The sequence below is a fragment of the Salmo salar genome, chromosome 25 (genome assembly GCF_965601325.2).
Source record: "Salmo salar chromosome 25, fSalSal1, whole genome shotgun sequence".
Lineage (NCBI taxonomy): Eukaryota > Metazoa > Chordata > Actinopteri > Salmoniformes > Salmonidae > Salmo > Salmo salar.
The window spans coordinates 20,295,001-20,310,000 of record NC_138315.1 but is presented as its reverse complement, the minus strand read 5'-3'; the positions used below and the strand labels follow the sequence as shown (position 1 = coordinate 20,310,000).

The 15,000-nt window shown below is 45.1% G+C and overlaps 1 protein-coding gene across 2 annotated transcripts in view; it reads right to left on the bottom strand.

Moving 5' to 3' along the window:
* Positions 1–15,000, bottom strand: part of tmem163a (transmembrane protein 163a) — a 112,360-nt gene that overhangs the window by 13,235 nt on the left and 84,125 nt on the right. For both annotated transcript variants that reach the window (XM_014173458.3, XM_014173457.3), the window contains exons 3-5: positions 6,940–6,983; positions 6,164–6,255; positions 5,164–5,260 (exon numbers count right to left, since the gene is read on the bottom strand). In XM_014173458.3, coding sequence (XP_014028933.1) covers positions 5,164–5,260; positions 6,164–6,255; positions 6,940–6,983 — 233 coding nt within the window. The remainder of the gene's footprint in view (positions 1–5,163; positions 5,261–6,163; positions 6,256–6,939; positions 6,984–15,000) is intronic.

Genomic DNA, 15,000 nt, shown 5'->3' with positions numbered 1-15,000 from the left:
ATACGTGTTGGTTTGGTTTTCCTTCTTTCTCCTATTAAAAGAAGATAAGTATACAACCCGCTGCGTTTTGGTCCTCCATTCCAGACGACAACCGTTACAGAACCTCCCACCACAAATGGATCAAGCAGCGGAGTAAGGAGCAAGGGGAATTCGATATGGACTGGCGGGAGAAATGGACATGGGAGCAGATTCTGGCCGGAGAGGGCCATGGAAGAAGTCTGGTGAGGACCGGGAACGCTACCGGGAACACGACTGGCGTTTAAGCCCGAGAGGCAGCCTCAATAATTTTTTGTGGGGGGCACATGGGTAGTTTGGCTGGGCGAGGATTGAGCCCCAGGCCAAATCCCCGTACCTTTTCTGGGCAACCAGTGAATGGACAAGTCCCATGCTTCGGGGTAATGGGTACTGTGGCAAGGCCAAGTATTTTTAGGCCGGTATGCGCAATACCAGCGCCCCGCATTTGCCAGGGGGAAGTGGGAATCCAGCCAGTAAGAGCGATGCCAGTTTTGCGCTTGAGACCGCCAGTACGCCTCTACGGTCCAGTGCGTCAGCCCAGTCCGACTCGTCCTGTTCCCGCTCCCCGCACTAGCCCTGAGGTGTGTTCCCAGGCTGAGACCTCCAGTACCAGCATCACGCATCAGGCTTCTAGTGCGTCAACCCAGTCCGACTCGGCCTGTTCCCGCTCCCTGCACTAGCCCTGAGGTGCGTGTTCCCAGGCTGATACCTCCAGTACCAGCACCACGCATCAGGCTTCCAGTGCGTTAGCCCAGTCCGACTCGTCCTGTTCCCGCTCCCCGCACTAGCCCTGAGGTGCGTGTCCCCAGACTGGCACATCCAGTACCAGTACCACGCATCAGGCTTCCAGTGCGTCAGCCCAGCCTCGAGAGTTCGGCAATAGTGTGCAGTCCAGAGTATCCGGCAACAGTGTGCAGTCCAGAGTATCCGGCAACAGTGTGCAGTCCAGAGTATCCGGCAACAGTGTGCAGTCCAGAGTATCCGGCAACAGTGTGCAGTCCAGAGTATCCGGCAACAGTGTGCAGTCCAGAGTATCCGGCAACAGTGTGCAGTCCAGAGTATCCGGCAACAGTGTGCAGTCCAGAGTATCCGGCAACAGTGTGCAGTCCAGAGTATCCGGCAACAGTGTGCAGTCCAGAGTATCTGGCAACAGTGTGCAGTCCAGAGTATCCGGCAACAGTGTGCAGTCCAGAGTATCCGGCAACAGTGTGCAGTCCAGAGTATCTGGCAACAGTGTGCAGTCCAGAGTATCTGGCAACAGTGTGCAGTCCAGAGTATCTGGCAACAGTGTGCAGTCCAGAGTATCTGGCAACAGTGTGCAGTCCAGAGTATCCGGCAACAGTGTGCAGTCCAGAGTATCCGGCACCAGTGTGCAGTCCAGAGTATCCGGCAACAGTGTCTAGTCTGGAACAGATGGTTACTGCCTGTGATCAGGAACCGAGGGAGTCTGCCTGCGACCCGGAACCGAGGGAGTCTGCCTGCGACCCGGAACCGAGGGAGTCTGCCTGCGACCCGGAACCGAGGGAGTCTGCCTGCGACCCAGAACCGAAGGGGTCTGCCTGTGACCCAGAACCGGGTGAGTCTGCCTATGACCCAGAACCAAGGGAGTCTATCAGCAACCCGGAACTGAGTAAGTCTGACGATCCGGAACTAGATATGATTAACTGTATATCGAATAAGTCTGCCTACAGTGTGGAACGGAAGAGGTCTGCCTACGATCCGGAACAATGGGAGTCTGCCTACGGCCCGAAACTAAACAAGTTTGTCTGCATTCTGGAGGACAGTAGGCCGGAGCCTGAACCACCTCCTGTATAGGTGGGTTGGGGAGGGGGGGTGTAGCACAAGTGCCGTCGGTGACGGCAGCCACCCTCCCTTCCCTCCCTTTAGTTTAGGGGGATTTTTTGTTGTTGTTGTTGTTTTTTAATTTTTTTATTTATGAGGTGCATCCGGGGTCTGCACCTTTGGGGGGGGGTACTGTCACGTCCTGACCAGTATAAGGGTTATTTGTTATTGTAGTTTGGTCAGGACGTGGCAGAGGGTATTTTGTTTATGTGTTTCGGGGTGATAGTTTATGTAGTAGGGTGTTTGATTAATTTTTTCCGTTTCTTTTTGGTCACTGCTCTATGTTAGTCTATTTCTATGTTCTTTCTAGTTAGTCTGTTTCTATGTTTAGTTAATTGGGGTGTGGACTCTCAATTGGAGGCAGGGGTTGTCTAGTTGCCTTTGATTGAGAGTCCTATATATTAGGGTGTGTTTGTGATTTGTGGGAGGTTGTGCTTGTTTAGCTGTCTATGCCTGACAAGACTGTATTTCGTCGTTCATCATTTTTTGTGATTTTTGTATACGTGTTGGTTTGGTTTTCCTTCTTTCTCCTATTAAAAAAAGATGAGTATACAACCCGCTGCGTTTTGGTCCTCCATTCCAGACGACAACTGTTATACCCGCTAATAATCCAAATCCAGAAAAGAGACGTCAAATTCTTCAACCACCTAAAAAGAAGCGATTCCCAAACCTTCCAAAACAAAGCAATCACCTACAGAGAGATAAACCTGGAGAAGAGTCCCCTAAGCAAGCTAGTCCTGGGGCTCTGTTCACAAACACAAACAGACCCCGCAGAGCCCCAGGACAGCAACACAATTAGACCCAACCAAATCATGAGAACACATATAATTACTTGACACATTGGAAAGCCTTAACAAAAAACCAGAGCAAACTAGAATGCGATTTGGCCCTAAACAGAGTACACAGTGGCAGAATACCTGACCACTGTGACTGGCCCAAAATTAAGGATATCTTTGACTATGTGCAGACTCAGTGAGCATAGCCTTGCTATTGAGAAAGGACGCCATAGGCAAACCTGGCTCTCAAGAGAAGACAGGAAATCTGCACACTGCCCACAAAATTAGGTGGAAACTGAGTTGCACTTCCTAACATCCTGCCAATTTTTATAAATTCCCATATCTATTGGGTGAAATACCAGTGTGCCATCACAGCAGCAAGATTTGTGAACTGTTGCCACAAGAAAACGGCAACCAGTGAAAAACAAACACCATTGTAAATACAACCCATATTTATGTTTAATTATTTTCCCTTTTGTACTATTTGCACATCGTTACAACAATGTATATAGCCATAATATGACATTTGAAATGTCTCTATTCCTTTGGAACATTGTGAGTGTAATGTTTACTCTTCATTCTTTATTGTTTGTTTCAATTTTGTTTATTATCTATTTTTTGATTGATTGAAATTTTATTTCACCTTTATTTAACCAGTTAGGTCAGTTGAGAACAAGTTGTCATTTACAACTGCGACCTGGCCAAGATAAAGCAAAGCAGTGTGACAAAAACAACACAGAGTTACACATGGGATTAACAAACATACAGTCAATAACACAATAGAAGAATCTGTATACAGTGTGTGCAAATTAAGTAAGGAGGTAAGGCAATAAATCGGCCAATAGTGGCGAAGTAATTACAATTTAGCAACTGACACTGGAGTGATATATGTGCAGATGAGGATGTGCAAGTAGAAATACTGGTGTGCAAAAGAGCAAAAAAACTAATATGGGGATGAGGTAGGTAGTTGGTTAAATGGGCTATTTACAGATGGGCTGTGTACAGCTGCAGCGATCAGTAAGCTGCTCTGACAGCTGACGCTTAAAGTTAGTGAGGGAGATAAGAGTCTCCAACTTCAGTGATTTTTGCAATTCGTTCCAGTCATTGACAGCAGAGAACTGGAAGGAAAGGCGGCAAAAGGAGGTGTTGCCTTTGGGGATGACCAGTGAAATATACCTGCTGGAGCGTGTGCTACGGGTGGGTGTTGCTATGGTGGCCAGTGAGCTGAGATAAGGCGGAGCTTTACCTAGCAAAGACTTAAGGATGATCTGGAGCCAGTGGGTTTGGCGACGAATATATAGCGAGGACCAGCCAACGAGAGCATACAGGTCGCAGTGGTGGGTAGTATATTGGGCTTTGGTGACAAAACGGATGGCACTGTGATAGACTGCATCCAGTTTGTTGAGTAGAGTGTTGGAGGCTATTTTGTAATTGACATCGCCAAAGTCAAGGATTGGTAGGATAGTCAGTTTTACGAGGGTATGTTTGGCAGCATGAGTGAAGGAGGCTTTGTTGCGAAATAGGAAGGCAATTCTAGATTTAATTTTGGATTGGAGATGCTTAATGTGAGTCTGGAAGGAGAGTTTACAGTCTAGCCAGACACCTAGGTATTTATAGTTGTCCACATATTTTAAGTCAGAACCGTCCAGAGTAGAGATGCTAGTCGGGCGGGTAGCGATCGGTTGAAGAGCATGCATTTCGTTTTACTATTATTTAAGAGCAGTTGGAGGCCACAGAAGGAGTGTTGTATGGCGTTGAAGCTTGTTTGGAGGTTAGAGAGAGAGAGAGAGAGAGAGAGAGAGAGAGAGATGAAATACTGCAGATATTTTTAGATTGTGCTTGCATGCGCCAGAAGAAGAGCGAGTGATAATGGGCCCTCCCCGGACTGACATATCCTCCTGAGCATAAGACTCACTGGCTTGATTAACATAGCAGGGCTGCTGGTTCAAACAGATATCCATGTGCAAATTGTGGACTTAATATGTAAATAAAAAAATTGTAAGAAATGGGCCAAGTCTGAAAAAGTGCTATTTCTGCTCTCATAGCTGCAAGTGCATAGTGTATCTAGTTGTCTACCTAGAATGGAAATCTCTGAACAGTTGTTTTGATTCGGTAACTTTCGTCCTGTTGATGTTTTGGATGTTTACTGCAGCATCAATCTACAGAGGTGTAGGAAAGGTTGCATTGCCTGGCAACAGCGAAATGAGACTATTCCGGGATTACTGTCATAAACTAGTCACTATTTTCTCTGCTTCCGTTTCCTCGCCTTAACTTCAGCAGCTCTTGCACTCCATCACATGGGCAGGTGAAACAGAGAGAGACAGAGGAACAGGCAGAGTTCTTTGACGTCACAGGCACAAACTGGGGCTATAAAAAGCCACCTGCCAGTACATACAGTATAAAACACGGTGAAGACTGAGAAAAGCTTCTGAAAATACCGGTTATATATCGCCCTATGATTCTGTGTGTGTGTGTGTTAGTGTGTGTGTGCTTGCGTGCACATCTGTGTGTGTGAGGGGGGGTCTCTCACCACTTCTGGAAGCAGCTTGGTGGCCAGGTCATGGATTGCTTTTCCTAGAATACACAGGGAGGACAAGATGAAGACCACCCCAAGGACCACGCACGCTCTGTGGACAGACAGAAATCAAGTCTTAGGGCTTCTTCCATTGTCATCCTCCAGTAAAATTGGAAGCAAAAATATTCACAAAAACATATTTTTAAATAAATGTTTCCGTTTTTTTTGCTGCACCTCACCGTGGTACACTTAAATAGATGTATTGGTTCTCCAGGGAGCCATAACTGTTTGTGAATGCTACTTTAACACAGGTGTAATCAGGCATAGAGAGGCAGGGGAGATCTGTTCCAATTAAATAAAAGTGAAAAGCGTCTGTTCTCTGGGTTCCTGGCTACGGTTACAGTAGCAGCTTCACAGCTCAGTACTTTGGCGCCAGAGAAAGATGTTTGCTTCCTCTGCCATTTCTTCCCCATTTATCTCTCATTTTGACACTTCCGCAAAGGAGGAATGAGAATGTCTCCATCCATCCATCCCTCCCTCCCTCCCTCCACCTCCATCCCCCCCCCACAGCAGGCGGGCATAAGATGGATGGTAGATGGGCGGCATTGTCCTTTATCATTGTAGCGCCTGCAGTGCTGAGGAAGTAGCTGTGACATGCCAGAACAAGGCCGTCAACCAGGAACAAGATGTAAACTAGGACGAACCCCTGTATTACTGTGGAAGATGTACTGTATCATTGTACACTGGGAGATATACTGTACCTGGATGTGGCTGCCTGGACTAAAAATACATTTAATGTCTCAACAGCTCAATAATGTAACGTATGAGACACACTGATATAGATTCAAGTCAAAGGGAATGTACAAGGCAGGTTTCTGAAGATAATAACCCAGTAGGCTACTAGGGGAGAGAGAACTGTTGTTATGGTGGTGTACATGGGATGTTCTAATAGGGGACACCATGCAACCTGTATGTTCAATGAGATTAATATGAATTTTGTGCCCATTTTACTCACATGTACTCCCTATGGGCGGAGTGGACAGCTGCGGCATTGCTATAGCGCCACAGCACGATAATTGAAGATAGCACGTCCAACGTGGCGTCAAACTGCATAGACAGACAATCTGCTATTAGGCCTCCAGTGGGGATACATCAAATAACAAAGTATATAGTACAGTACATGCAGGAAAACACTCAACTCTAGTCCCACCTCCCATTCCCCCCTACTTAAACTCCATATGCTCTACTAACCGACTACGCTGGTTACTGAACAGTAGGATAAAAATCAACATTCAAGTCTGTCAATTTAAAATAGAGATATCTGCCTCAAATAACCCCATCCGCCGATGTCGCACTTCCCCACCTGTGGTGAAAAGTGACAGAGCTAGAGCGGTGTATGTCAGACCATGAGACAAGCAGAAAATCGGTCTTCTCACAAAATTGTCCAGAGTGTCCGAACGGTTTGGCCTACAAACTATTATGACCCCTCTATAGACATGGCCTTAACAGCTCCTCATTGGTTCATTATCATCCATGTCTAATATGCTGACTCTCTAGTAACCTGTCCTCGTTTCCCTGACATGACATGATACCTTCTTTTATAGCATTCTAGAGCTTCCCACAGTATCTGTGGGGATATTTCTGTTATCACACAGTGTTCTGATGTGCTCTCATGCTTCCCTGGCTGTTACCAAGGAAACAAAGGCAGACAACTTGAATCTGATCCCAACCAGAGTTAATAAATTAACACCATGACTTTATGACTAATTAATAAGTATAAATGGAACTCACTGCAAATCCAAATGCTGATGCGCTGTGTCTCATGAATGAAACAGCTAGAGAGAAAGAGAGAGAGAAAGAGAGAGAGAGAGAGAGAGAGAGAGAGAGAGAGAGAGAGAGAGAGAGAGAGAGAATAAATTAATACCTGAGGAACAAAATACAAAGGATTCTAACAACAAAAGTAATGATAACAGCAACATCCATGTAAATATTGCTCTTTCAAACACAGACAAACACACGTACACACGGACAAACACAGACACACACAAATCCTTTTTGTTATGTAATAGTTTACGATTTTCCAGGTTCAAAGATCAAAACACTGATAACCTATTCTGTTTGTACATGATTCATTTTATCAGCACACCTTAAAGAGTAGCTTGAATTGGAGGAGAATTATTCAGAGATTAGCACTATACTGTAATAATCTTTGAGGAAAAATGGTATGGATTTAAACAGCTATAATCCTACACGGGGAAGGTTTGTAAGGCATAGAGGATAAAGATCTGTTAACACGTTCCATTTGATTTCTCCTCAATACTGGATTGTTAGAGTTGAGAATGTAACAGAAGATTATCCATTAAAGCATCTTATACATTCGTAGCATTTGACTCATCAGGCACTTAATGGTTATAATAGCAAGCTTGAGTCATCTGATTCTGGCCCAAATTCTCCATATTCTCTCCATCCGTTTCTGTTCATTCTGTCCTTGTGAAGCTGGGGGCTTTTAAGTTTCCTCTGTGATGTGTTCGTTTTCAGGGCGGTAACAGTCCCACGGGGCGCCCTGTCGCTAGGCAGATCACCATGGAGACGGGCAATCTGAGTGCGAGCTGAGCTGGAGGAGAGTTTCAACAGGGCTTTTATCTCAGTCTCTCTATCTTTGATCCACCAATCAATGGCTGCCATGGAGACTATGATGTGACCTCTCTGGTCTAGGTCTTAAAAGGCTTAAAAAGGGTCTGTGGCGTAGGGGACCATGGTGACAGACAGACCCATGACGCGTGATGCTAAGATGCTCTGGCAGACTGGCACCACATTAGAACTACCAACTTCCTCTTATCCCGTCAGTCAACACCGTAGGCCGGGTCGATGCAAATAACACAAACAAAAAAGGGATCTGCGGGACAGTCTGACAGTCCAACAGTCAAGTGAGAGAGAGGAACAAACAGGCTCACTCCTGGTGACAGCTGGTCTGCTAGCTGCGGCAGCAGTACAGCGTGAAGCAGGATGAGTGGATCTGCTGGCCGTACTGTCAGCATCCAGTCCTGTACAGGGAGCCCTTAGGTTGTTCTCTTCCCAAGCCGTCTGGAGGCTGGATCAAGGCACCAGGACGCCAGCCAACACAGCCTGCCAAGGGCTGCCAAAGCTCCGCACTCTCTTCTCCCAGGCCAGGGCTGCATCCCAAATGGCACCCTATTCCCTACATAGTGCCCAGAATGTTAGTCTGCCCTGCAAGCACAGCACCCACACTAACAGACAGACTCACTACTATTGGCACTGAACCATGCAGCCACATACATAAATGCACTCACTCAGAGTGATACAGAACCCAGAACAAGACAAGCAATACAGCAGGTCACTACAGTGATGCTTATCATTAGCCTTGGCACTGACCAGCACAGCAGTTAGCCTATAACAACAGCAATTGTATATTTGTTTCAGCACAAAGTGGGATCATTAATCCATGCATTCATTTCCACAGAGAAGACACTGTGTGGGGTAATGAGGAGGGGCAACAGGGATATAGAGACAAGAGAGGCTTCCATGCTGGTGAAATGGGTCAGGGACCAGGGTAAGCCTGGAAATGTGACTGTCTACATTCAAGAGCAATGACCATGGGTGAGGGAGGGGAGGAGAGGGAGGGATGGGGCTAGTGTGTTGGGCGATGGGGCGAAAAGGTATTGAATCACGCTAATAAGTGTAGCCTTTTATCCAGCCAAGGAGTCAAAGATAAGCAAAAACTTGAGCTGGATAAAAGGCAAAAAAAGTCTCGCTTGACAGACTCATGAAAACATAAGGTAGATAGATCTCTGTTGCTGGTATTAATGCTAGTGATTCGTTTACCCAGGTTGGCTTTCAGAGGCGATTGGCGTGTCAGAAAATGTACCCGTTCCGTGTCAAAACAAAGAGAGACGGCAGTGCCACAAAGCTTTGGTGTAGAAGGTCTCTTTGTGATTTATGAAAGGAGGCGCATGGAGGAGCACTCAGCACTCGGCTGATAACACACATTTATCAGGGAGCCAACCATGCCTGACAAGCAGCACTTTAGCTGGGGAGAACATAGATAGTATACAGATACAGATGAAGATGTTGTTATTGAAGATATAGGATGCTTCCGTTGTTGGCTTGAGAATTGACATATTCACATCTAATGAACTACTCTTACACGCAATACAGTAAATAATATTCTGTGGAAAACAGAATATGATGTAGTGTATACAGGGTTTTGCATCTCGTTTGCTTTTTTGTTCTGTTCGATGAATCTTGTAACAACAGTATTTTCACAGGGCTAAGTTTAATTGGACTGTGACCCCTCACCTTAATGTCCCTTTCTTCTCCATCTCCTCAGCATCAACTGTCCCCTCTCTAACTCACAGACAGCCTTATCTCGTATTCTCCTCTATCTTCAACACTGATCATAAAAGTGAGACTGGGTATTTCCATAAGTAAGACAAATAGCAGCGGAGCTCTCAGTGGCAACTAAACACATCTCATTTTTCTACCTCATTTCTCAACATGTCAGACACACATACAGTAATGTGCCATAACTAGAAATCTGGGTGACTGGGTGAACGCCAAACCAAAGCAGAGTCGTTTAGTTGGCAGGAGTGGCACTGCTGAGCCCAGGGTCGCAAGATGCTACACTACACTACAGCAACTGATCTCACATCAGTCCCCACTTCTTACTTCAAGACATTAAAGCAGGAAGAGGAGCTGTAGAGGTGAAAGAAAGTAGCTTGGTAGAAAGATACCCTCATAAAGGCAGCTTGCTGTCAAATGTATTGTATCTGAGCAATATACTGTGTAGCTATCCTCTTTCTTTCTTGGAGGAAAGATAACCATGCTCCTCCTATTAGGAGCTGGTTGGGCTCCCAAATGGCCCAACCACAGGGTCTAAGGCACTTCATCTCAGTGCTAGAGGCGTCACTACAGACCCTGGTTCGATTCCAGGCTGTATCACAACAGGCCGTGACTGGGAGTCCCATATGGCGGCGCACAATTGGCCCAGCGTTTGGGTTTGGCCGGTGTAGGCCGTCATTGTAAATAAGATTTTGTTCTTAACTAAATTGCCTAGTTAAATGAAGGTTCAATAAATAAATACAAAATATATATTAAAAAATGTACAGTGCTCTGCTTTCTAGAGAGTGTTTCGGTTTGGAACCCAGTCCTAGTACTTTAAATGAACCCCAGATTCTGGCTAAATCCCTTCAGAGGATCAATACAAAATCTACTAGAACAAAATAAATTGCTGTCAGCCTTGTCCCAGGGGACAAGCATCACACCTCGCCATGAACTGTGATTCACGCCCCTTTAAACCCCAACTCCACTCCTCTTCATTAAAAAAAACCATCATTCACCCTGCTATGACAAATAGCTCTGACAGACTCGCAGGAATCATTTGCGGCTAACGAGAAATGTAACTATGTCCCTCTTCCCTCTTCTTAGCGGCGAGACCCAGATTCCGGGGTGTAGTCAATAATCTTGGGAGAATCCAAATGAATTGGGGAGGGTCATCTGCAATCATATAGCATCTCTTATCTTAGATGGATGCAGTGTTGTCAGATACCAAAAACATAAAACCCCATCTGAGTGTAGAAAAGGCAGAGAGAGAAAGAGAGAGAGAGGCTGAGCTTGAGAATGCAACAGTAATATGTTTTGTGAGGTGACTTTCAATGGCTACACGAGCACTGCTTCCATGAATTCATTCACTTTGCCATGCAGAGACTGTTAGCTAGCATGGTTATTCCATCAGTCAGACTAATGATGATGCTCTGAGGCTGATTACTATAGTATAGTCCTATTACACTGTATCTCACTGATGACATCCTACATCACTTTAATCTAGTTTAAATGGTCCATAGGTTGCTATTGATTCACTATGGAAATTCAAGGAATTTGAAGCCAGTCCTCTTAGTGACTAAGAGAAAACGTTCAAAGGAGACTGGATATTAGAGTTATGCCACTCAGAATGTAACAAGCTTCACCACAGCTAGTGCAATTCTGATTCCAGGAAAACTCAGTGCGTTACCTGTCCTTTGAAATAATAAGAAGGAGAAACAGACAATCATCTTCTTCAGAGGCAGACTTTCAAACCTTCGTGGAAATTGGATGCTCTAGAAATCACTGGCAGATCACTGCAGGGTGTGTTTGTGTGTGTATGTGTATGTGTATGTGTGTGTGTGTGTGTGTGTGTGTGTGTGTGTGTGTGTGTGTGTGTGTGTGTGTGTGTGTGTGTGTGTGTGTGTGTACTAGTGCATGTCTGCATGTGAGAACAGTGTTGTTGAGAGAGGTTAGCTATGGTTTAGTCCTTTATCTTGGTCCGTTAGCTAATTGTCTCATGTTGATAAACATAACTAAATCCTTGGTGCAGCAGCAGCTGGTTTAAACAAAGCCCTTGGCTCATGGATCTTTTCTTCTTAATTAGCAGGCGCTTATACAATAAGACCTCTGAGGAGCTTCAGCCTCCCACTGCAAGACCACTCAGACCTCTCCCCTTCCTCCCAAATCACCCCCTTCTGTCCTCCGCTTCCTCCCAAAACACCCCCCTCTGTCCTTCACAGAGCCTCAGAGCAGCGGCCCAGTTGAAAAGTAGACACATCCGACATGGCTTTACCCCGCTGCTCAGCTGCAATATGTTGTGTTTAATAATTCAGGACCTACAGCACTGGGCTGCTCCACTCTGGCTGAGAGGACCGCTCCAGTCCACAGCTCCCCTGCAGAACCAGGGGAGGAACCAGTCCACACTGGCTCCCCCAGCCTTCCCTTTGTCTGCAGCACCTCTCCCACATCGATTTTAATGCAAACGATCGAATCCTTCAGTAAGGGAAGTGCCACCTGGGATTCGGCTGCCTGCCTGCCACTGAGGCTTCTGTTGTTATGATGAGAGTTTGTGTCAAGAAAAATGGGGTGCAGGCGCCTGGACTAAAGCATGGCACAAATACACATTACAGGAGAAAGTCCTCAGTGGTATCAACATTGACCCACAACAAGAAAATAGACATGGAAAGTGTTAAAATGTTTATATTTTGAGGAAAAACGGTCTCCAGTGTATCAGTATATTCATTTTCTTCTTGCTCTGAGACGCATCGTGCTGTGTGCTGCTGAAGGACATCTCAGCACATTCTCTCACAAAACACCAGCTGAGTGTGAAAACACAGCATAGCCGCACCAAACAACAGCATCACTTTTCAAGGTCCACCAGGCTGTTTGTTCACTAACTGTCTGCAAAGGCTTACTGCACAAAAATGACAATACATTTAAAAAACACTCGCCGTTGATATTAAATCCTGTGGGACTGCATATACTACATACATTTTACAGAATTCGGTTTAATTTTGGCTAACTGAAAATAACTGCTTTGTTTTCTCTTATTGCAAATCCCTGGAGTGAGTAAGCTGGAAAATTACAATTATACACCTTTGAAAAGCATATTTGCACTACTGATGATTTGCTGGTGGAGAACTGAGTCCACTTTACAGAATCTGACTGATCTGATTTACGTTGAGCCGTGGGAGGGCGCAGAGAGAAGCCAACAGAGGAAGAGCTTAATTGGAAGAATTCAGAACAAATATGATGGAGATAACACACATAAATTATTTTTCTCAGACTGGTTTTAACATGTTATGCTCGACCCACCAATTTTCCACCACAAAACATCAGAAATGTACCAAAATAGTAGAACCAGCTCACCTGCTATGATTTGACTATTAGATATGCAATGTTTCCTAAAAAAAAAAATCTATACAATACCAGTCGAAAGTTTGGACACACCTACTCATTCAAGGATTTTTCTTTATTTTTACTATTTGCTACATTGTAGAAGACATCAAAACTATGAAATAACACATATGGAATCATGTAGTAACCAAAAAAAGGTGTTAAGCAAATTCTTCAAAGTAACCACCCTTTCCCTTGATGACAGCTTTGCATACACTTGGCATTCTCTCAACCAGCTTCATGAGTTAGTCACCTGGAATGCATTTCAATTAACAGGTGTGGCTCGTTAAGTTAATTTGTGGAATTTATTTCCTTCTTAATGTGTTTGACCCAATCAGTTGTGTTGTGATTAGGTAGGGGTGGTATACAGAATATAGCCTTAGATGGTAAAAGACCAAGTCCATATTATGGCAAGAACAGCTCAAATAAGTAAAGAGAAATGACAAAGAGAAGGTCAGTCAATGTGGAAAATTTCAAGAACTTTCAAAGTTTCTTCAAGTGCAGTTGCAAAAACCATCAGGCGCTATGAAGAAACTGGAAAGGAAGACTCAGAGTTACCTCTGCTGCAGAGGATAAGTTCATTAGAGTTACCAGCCTCAGAAATCAGCAATTAACTGCACCTCAGATTGCAGAGCTCAAGTAAAAGACATATCTCAACAAGACATATCTCAACATCAACTGTTCAGAGGAGACTGCATGAATTAGGCCTTCATGGTCGAATTTCTGCAAAGAAACCACTACTAAAGGACACCAATAAGAAGAAGAGACTTGCTTGGGCCAAGAAACACAAGCAATGGACATTAGACCGGTGGAAATCTGTATTTTGGTGTGATGAGTCCAAATTTGAGATTTTTGGTTTATGAGACGCAGAGTAGGTGAACGGATGATCTCTGCATGTGTGGTTCCCACCATGAAGCACTGAGGAGGAGGTGTGATGGTGTGGGGGTGCTTTGCTGGTGAGACTGTCAGTGATTTATTTAGAATTCAAGGCACACTTAACCAGCATGGCTACCCCAGCATTCTGCAGCGATATACCATCCCATCTGGTTTGCACTTCGTGGGACTATAATTTATATTTCAACCGGACAATGACCCAAAACACACCTCCAGGCTGTGTAAGGGCTATTTGACCAAGAAGGAGAGTGATGGAGTGCTGCATCAGATGACCTGGCCTCAACAATCACCCAACCTCAACCCAATTGAGATGGTTTGGGATGAGTTGGACCACAGAGTGAAGGAAAAGCAGCCAACATGCTCTCAGCATATGTGGGAATTCCTTCAAGACTGTTGGAAAAGCATGGCTGAGAGAATGCCATGAGTGTGCAAAGCTGTCATCAAGGCAAAGGGTGGCTACTTTGAAAAATCTACAGTGAGCGAAAAAAGTATGTGATCCCCTGCTGATTTGTACGTTTGCCCACTGACAAAGAAATGATCAGTCTATAATTTTAATGGTAGGTTTATTTGAACAGTGAGAGACAGAAAAACAAAACAAAAAATCCTGAAAAACGCATGTCAAAAATGTTATAAAATGATTTGCATTTTAATGACGGAAATAAGTATTTGACCCCTCTGCAGAACATGACTTAGTACTTGGTGGCAAAACCCTTGTTTTGGCAATCACAGAGGTCAGACGTTTCTTGTAGTTGGCCACCAGGTTTGCACACATCTCAGGAGGGATTTTGTCCCACTCCTCTTTGCAGATCTTCTCCACGTCATTAAGGTTTTGAGGCTAACGTTTGGCAACTCAAACCTTCAGCTCCCTCCACAGATTTTCTATGGGATTAAGGTCTGGCGACTGGCTAGGTCACTCCAGGACCTTGATGTGCTTCTTCTTGAGCCACTCCTTTGTTGCCTTGGCCGTGTGTTTTGGGTCATTGTCATGCTGGAATACCCATCCACGACCCATTTTCAATGCCCTGGCTGAGGGAAGGAGGTTCTCACCCAAGATTTGACGGTACATGGCCCTGTCCATCGTCCCTTTGATGCGGTGAAGTTGTCCTGTCCCCTTAGCAGAAAAACACCCCCAAAGCATAATGTTTCCACCTCCATGTTTGACGGTGGGGATGGTATTCTTGGGGTCATAGGCAGCATTCCTCCTCCTCCAAACACGGCGAGTTGAGTTGATGCCAAGAGCTC